Here is a 7,499-nt window from a genome sequence, read left to right on the forward strand (position 1 = left end):
ATGCGGTTGGCGCAGGATAGAGCAGGGTTTAGGGCTGTTGTGCATAGGGTTGCTATGAGTCGGAAACGACTCGACGGCACATAACAACAACAACAATAGTTAACTGAAAAGATAATAACTTTCTTAATACCACCACTTTTTTTTTCTTTACTAGTCAATTAGTAATGGAGATTAAGAACCTAAACTTTAAAGTCAAATTACTTCTATTCATATCCTGACTCTGAATTTTACTAGTTTACCTTGTGAAATGACCATTTTTTTCCATTTCCTCACCCGGAAATGAGAATAAACATTTCATAGGTTGTTGAGAGAGCTCAATGAGTTAATGTAGTGATCTTCTAGAACAGTGCTCAGCAAAACAAACACCCCTTATGTGTTCTTATTCTACTCTGAAGATGCATATGATGGCCATAGGAACTGGCCAGATACAGCAAGGGAAAAACAAGGATCATAAAGTTGTAAAGATAAAAGCAAACATAGTGGTTATTCTCCACCAAACTCAGGAATTCTTGAAAATTCACCATTTTAGTACTCACAGGCACTATTGTCAGACTAACCCAGACACACACTTCATTATACAGTACAAATTCTCTTTCCCTAGTAATCCATTTTCAAAACAGATATACCATAATATAATGGGGGAAAAAGTTAGTGCCAAAAAATCAAGACCTTACTGCAAAATAAGTCCAAGTAGAGCTTCATTTGGACAAATCTCTTTAAAATTAGGAAAGGGGTAAGTGGTGTGAAATAAAAGAGAATTGCTCTCTTTGTATTATGGAGAAAAGAAAGGAAGTGATTTTCTAACTTACACTAACGGGATCCTCCAAGTCCTTCCCAGCTTGAAACTACATTGCTTAGATGCCAGGAGCCACCACCATCCCATACTGCACTTTTTTTTCCTATTATTATACTAGATTATTTACAAAATTTGAATATGTTGTTTTCCAGAACAGATTATTCCAATTTCCCTCATCCCATCCTCGAATTGTACAACTCTATGATTAATTCTCCCCTCCCCCTGCACATCCTTATCACTCTGCTTCCACTCTCCTCCCCTTGGATCCTTATACTCATTCTACAATAATGGTTTTATAAAATATTTATCCTTGTGGTACTGAGTTAGTTCACTCAGCATAATGCTCTCCAGTCCCTCCCAAGTTAGCTAATAATTTACAAAATCATTGCTCCGGTGTACTGTGTAGTATTCCATTGTGTGAATGTGCCATAATATCTCAATCCATTTGTTTGTGGTTGAACATCTGAGCTGTTTCCATATTTTTGCGATGGTGAATAATGCGGCTATGAACATTGGTATTCAAATCTCCATTTGTGCCTCAGTTCTCATTTTCTCAGGGTATATTCCATTTAATGGACTACTGCACTTTTGTACACATAAGAACAAGATGTTCCTATCCTCATGTCTAGCACAGCCCTAGCTTGAGTCCCCAATCTACTGAGAAAAGTTTGAAAAGATTTCAGCCCTTGAGCCTTCCTTCAGACATCTATGTAAACCACAGCCTTCACAAATTTCCACAGTAGCCTGGGGACCCTACTATTTGGGGACAAAAGCAGAGAACTCTTACACTCTAAGACTTTGTGTTATGTTTTTTTTTAATTCTACAGTACAAACCTACTGATTATTTTCCAAACACATTTTTCCACAGACAAAATTGTCAGAAAGAGAAAACCAGTATGTCTTAAGAAAAATACAGATCAACAATGCTGAGAATACATTGAAAAGCCTTCTGTCTGATGGAGAGGAATTAACTGAAAAGGTATGTTCCTAGGATAGCCTTCAGAGAAGGATTTAGCTGATGTGAGCCTTGCTAATTACCAAAGGCTGGAGCTTAATGGGGCCAAGGAAATATTCAGTGACCTATGTGACTTAAAATAAATCAAGGGATGAGTCACAATATGAGGAATGTGTGAAATGCAATGTACATGAATGATAACAAATATATACAAATTTGTATGCAAGTCAATATAATACTATTTTTTTCTAAAAGAGTGTCTAAAAAAATAAATCAAGGTAAGTCCTTTATCATTGCTTTCTTTGGAAACTTATATTGTTCTTGTTGTGTATCATTAAGTTGGAACCGAGTCATAGTTGACTTTCCAGCAGGTTTTCAGAGGCTGTAAACTCATCAGAGGAGATTGCCCATCTTTATCCTACAGAGCAGCAGGTGGATTTGAACCTCATGCCTCTGTGTTGGCAGCACAACTCCTTACCGCTAAGCCACTAAAGCTCCCTTATATTTATGAAGAACCTTAAGTATATTTGCTGCTGATTAATATGGTTGATTTCTGTTTCAATTAAGTTACTCATTCAACTGTTTTCCTTAATATTTTAGGGCTAGGAGCAGTAGAGCATCCATAAATAAATTTACTATGTGTAATATAAAATGTAAATGTTTGCTAAAGGACACATTAAATAGTAAAGAAAAAGAAAAGGAAATGTGTAGAGAGAACAATTTTTTAATTTGGCAGGCAGCCAGTGAAAACCAAGCCAACCTTTTTAAACTCTAGCTTTATACCAATATCAAATTCTAAATGGATTAAATATTTTAGTAGAAATCTCAAATCTTAGTAAGACTATTAGAAACTAGAACAAAATCATTAGTAAACCCTGGAACCCAAAACCCACTGTTGTCAACTCATGGTGATTCTTCTTCAGGTTTTCAGGGCAATAGATATTAATAGGAGAAAACTACCCATCTCTCTTCAATGAAGGGCTGATAGACTTAAACTGCTAAACTTAATAAACAGCTCAATATTTAATCTACTATGCCACTGTTTTTCTTACTATTTTGTGTTATGTAGTTGGAACCAACCTATTACTGACTCTTCAGGGGGTTTTCAGAGCTAGTAAATCACAAGGGAGAAGATTGCCCGTGCTTCTCCCACAGAACAGCTGGTGGATTCAAACCACTGTGTGCTTTGGGAATTGCAGTGTAGCTTCTTACCACTAGGCCATCAGAGCTCTGTGTACCACTTGTTGCTGTGTACCATCGAGTCAGAACAAACCCATCACTGATCCTCCAGAGGGTTTTCAGAGGCAGTTAGTCAAACAAAAGAGGATTGTCCATCCTTTTCCTGTGGAGCACCTGGTGTATTAGAACCATGTGCTTTTGAGATTGTAGTGCAACTTCTTGTCATTCGGCCACCAGAGCTCCCTATGCCACTGTTGTTGTTATGTGCCATCAAGTAGCTTAAATCCAGAATGACCTTATGCACAATAGCTCTGAACTCTGCTCTATCCTGAGCCAATCTCACTGTTTCTGACACACCTACCCTCATTACCCCAGTTATTGTATCAAACCATCTCATCTGAGTTCTTCCTCTCCTGATCTGTCCCTAGATCCTTCTATGCATGATATCCTTCTCCAAACACTGGCTATATGACCAAAGCAAATGAGACAGAGTCTCAAAATCCTTGCCTCCAAAGAGCAGGTTGGTTTCACTCTTTCCAGGACAGATCTGTTAGTTCTCTTGGCAATCTGTGGTGTGTTCAATACTCTTCTCCAGCACCACAACTCAAAGGCATCAATTTTTCTTCTGTCATTTTTAGTCATTGTCCAGCTCTCTGATGCTTAGCAAGTAGTTATGAAGACCATGGCCTGGATCAGGTACACCTTAGTCTCTAGACTGACGTCAGTGTTATTTAGCACTCTGGAGAGGTCCCTGATAGCAGATTTCCCTGATACAATCCATCTTTTGATTTTCTGACTTCTGCTGCCAAAAAGTATAGATTGTTCCTTGAATTTGGAACAAATTTTAATATAGTTTAATACAATAAAATATTACAATGGGAAAAGACAATAGATTTTTACAAGGTAAAATTTTAATCCACAGTAAAACAAGTAAATTAATTAAAAAGTCAACTAGATTGAAAAAAATATTAAGGCAAACATAGGCTGATGAAACTCTCCCAAATTAATAAGAAAAACATTAAACTGTAAGCAGAGTTAATGTGAAGAGGGATTCAGCACATTTCTCATAGCCAAGAGGAAAACTACCTGACCTCAGGGTGGTTTGCGTCTTCACTGTTTGGTTCCTTCACTTTTTAGTTCTTGAAGGTGCACTGCAGAGTCCACCTCTAAGTTCACCTCTAGGCCTATAAAAAAAACAGGATGAAAGTTTTTACTTCAATTGTATAGTCATAAATGAACAGTTACTGTCTTTGAAACAAAAACCCTGAAGTAATGCAAAAACAGTCAAATTGCTCAGCACTCTAGCTGAAAGGTTGGAACATCTAGTCCACTCAGAGGACCTCAGATGAGCCTGATATGCTTCTGAAAAATCAGATCTTGAAAATCTGTGAAGCAAATTTTACTCTGACGTATATACAGCCACTATGCATCAGAAATATTTCAACTATGTGGTTTTGTTTTATTTTGTTTTTAAGCTGCTTCTTGGGATAAATATATAATACATCCCCTGCTTTCATGAAATTTACCATCTAGTTGTTGTTGTCGTGTATCATCGAGTCTGAACCAACCCATAGCTGACTTTCTGGCAAGTTTTCAGAGGCAGTTAAACAAACAAACGAAAAGGAAACAAATATTTAGAAAGAAAATTATGACATGAAAACTAATTTCAGAGGCATGGTGCAAACAGAATAGCTAACGCTCAGGAAGAAATAGCTAATTTCTCTAGCAGTACATTAAAGAAGACTTCTCAAAGAAGATTTTGCTTAAACTGTGGATTACAAAATGACTGGAAGTATATTATTAGCTGCACTGCAATCCCGAAGGCACATCGTTCGAGGCCACTAGCTGCTCCATGGAAGAAAGATGGGCAATCTCCAACAACAACAACAAGAAGCAAAAGAAAAGTACTGAAAAGCAAAGAAATGAGAAGCAGTGTGATATGTCCTTGGCACTTGAAGAACTCTAACTTTTGATTTGCAAGGAATTAGAGGCAATGCTAAAAACATTCTCAGAGGCCAGATTATAAAGACTGCTTGGAACATAGACTTCATCCTGTGGACTTGGGGAGTCATTGAAGCATTTACCAAAACATTATCTTGATGATCAGCTTTTCATTTTAGAACCATTCTTATGTAGAGCCATCTCAAGGAAGATAGACTGGTGAACTAAGAGTCAGAGTAGAGGGACATTGGTTAGGAAACTGATGGAGTACTCTAGCCAAGAGCATTGCTAATTACTATCATTTGAAAAGGCTTTCCACTGAAATGAGATGAACTAAGATTGAGAGGCATAAGGATGAGGAAGAAAGGGCAAAATGTCGAGCCTAACAAATAGCATTTGACAACCAATTGAATATGAACAGTGGGAAAGCTGGCTTGAAGAAATGGATAACTTAAGTGAAAAATAGATACTTTGGATTGCATTGAATGTGTAAATTTCCTTTGGTAGTATTGTCATGTTCACAATATTGTGTCTTCTTATCCATGTTCAAGGAATATTCTTCCACTTCTCCAGGTCTCTTTTTGTTTCTTGTAGTAATGTTTTATACTTTTCTTTGAATACATCCTTTGTGCTTCTGGTTAGATTTACTCCCAAGTATTTAATCATGTGATTAGCTATTGTGAAGGGTATGCTCTTCTTAGCTCCAGTTCTCTTTGTCACTGTAGAGAAATCCAATTGATTTTTATATGTTGATATTTTATCCTGCCACTTTGCTGAATTTGTCAACTATGTCCAGTCGTTTTCCTGCTGAGTCTTTAGGGTTTTCTAAATATACTATCATACCATCTGCATAGAGAGATCATTTTACCTCCTCTTTGCCAATTTGGGTACCTCTTACTTCCTTCTCAAGCCTTATTGCTATCGCTAAGATTTCCAATACAATATTGAATAGGAGAGGTTCAATGCAATCACACTCAATGAAATCCCAAAACAAATACCATTCTTCAACAAAATGGAAAAGGCAATCTCCAATTTCATTTGGAATGGAAAGAGGCCCCAAATAAGCAAAGCACTCCTAAAAAGAGAAACAAAGTAGGAGGCATCTCACTCCCTGATTTCAAATCCTACTACATTGCCGTGGTGGTCAAGACAGCGTGGTACTGGTACAATGACAGAAACATGGATCAATAGAATAGAATTGAGAACCCAGAATTTAACACTTCTACCTACGGTCAACTGGTTTTTGACAAGGAAATGAAATCAGTTAAGTGGGGAAATGACAGCCTTTTTTTAACAAATGGTGTCGGCAAAATTGAAAAACTACCTGTAGGAAACTCAAGCAAGATTCACACCTTACTCCATACACAAAACCAACTCAAAATGGATCATGGACTTAGGACTAAAACCAAGGACTATAATCTTCATTAAAGAAAAGCTTGAAAGAACTCTAGAAGTCCTAATCTACAACGTAAACAATCTTCCAAGCATACTGAAAAACCTACAACCAGGAGAGGATAAAATAGATGAATGGGATCTTCGAAGAATAAAATCCCTATGCACATCCAAAAACTTCTCCAACAGAATAAAAAGGGAAGCCACAGACTGGCAAAAAATATTTGGTAATGACATGTCCGATAAGGGATTTATATTGAGAATTTACAAAATACTCGAGCATCTCAACATGATAAATGTAAATAACCCAGTTGAAAATTGAGCACAGGATATGAACAGACACTTCACCAAAGACAGTCACTTGGCCAACAAACACATGAAGAAATGTTCAAAATCCCTAGCTCTAAGAGAGATGCAAATAAAAATAACTATGAGATATCATCTCACTCTAGTAAGAATAGCAAACATCAAATGCTGGTGAGGTTTTAGAGAAACTGGAACCCTTATTTACTGTTTTTGGGAGTGTAAAATGGTGCAATCACTATGGAAGACTGTATGGTGCTTTCTCAGAAAGTTGCAAATAATTGAAATACCATTTGACTCAGCAATTCCACTACTGGGAATAAACCCTAAAGAAACTATAATCACCATCCAAGCAGATATCTGCACACCCATGTTTATTGTTGCTTTGTTCACAATAGCAAAGAGTTGGAAACAACCTAAGTGCCTATCAACAAATTAATGGAAAGAGAAGCTGTGGTGTAGTTACACAATGAAATACTACGCTGCGTTGAAAAACAAGGAACGCATGAATTAGTATACAAAATGAGTGACCCTGGAGGGCATTATGCTGAGTGAAATATCTCAGTCACAGAAGGACAAATATTGCATAGTGCCACTGTTATAAAGAGCATTGACATAGGTGTTGGGGGGACTAAGTAAATAATGTATACTACATTGAAACAGATGGAGAAAACTATTTAATAGGGTATATGATTAGGTATCATTGTTATGACAGGAGTCCAGAATGAAGGCGGCATAGTGGAATGGACTTGGGAGGAGGGATTGTAGAAAAATGAAAGAATTTCTCTTTTACTTTTCAAAGAAAAGAGCAAACTGCAGGGAAGGGTTGGAAGGGGAGAAAAGTGCAACAATGAATGAATAGAAATCCAAAGTCTTTGTAAACTGTCATTAAAATTAAAAAAAAAAAACCTAAAAAAAAAACACCCACAAACA

General features: G+C 37.0%; 1 protein-coding gene across 2 annotated transcripts in view; it reads left to right on the top strand.

The window, feature by feature from the left end:
- The window catches only part of LAMA4 (laminin, alpha 4), a 229,742-nt gene that overhangs the window by 121,025 nt on the left and 101,218 nt on the right, over positions 1-7,499 (top strand). For both annotated transcript variants that reach the window (XM_006879028.1, XM_006879027.1), the window contains exon 8: positions 1,665-1,775. In XM_006879028.1, coding sequence (XP_006879090.1) covers positions 1,665-1,775 — 111 coding nt within the window. The remainder of the gene's footprint in view (positions 1-1,664; positions 1,776-7,499) is intronic.

This window comes from Elephantulus edwardii, unplaced genomic scaffold, assembly GCF_000299155.1.
Source record: "Elephantulus edwardii isolate Elephantulus edwardi_28Jun2011 unplaced genomic scaffold, EleEdw1.0 scaffold00002, whole genome shotgun sequence".
Lineage (NCBI taxonomy): Eukaryota > Metazoa > Chordata > Mammalia > Macroscelidea > Macroscelididae > Elephantulus > Elephantulus edwardii.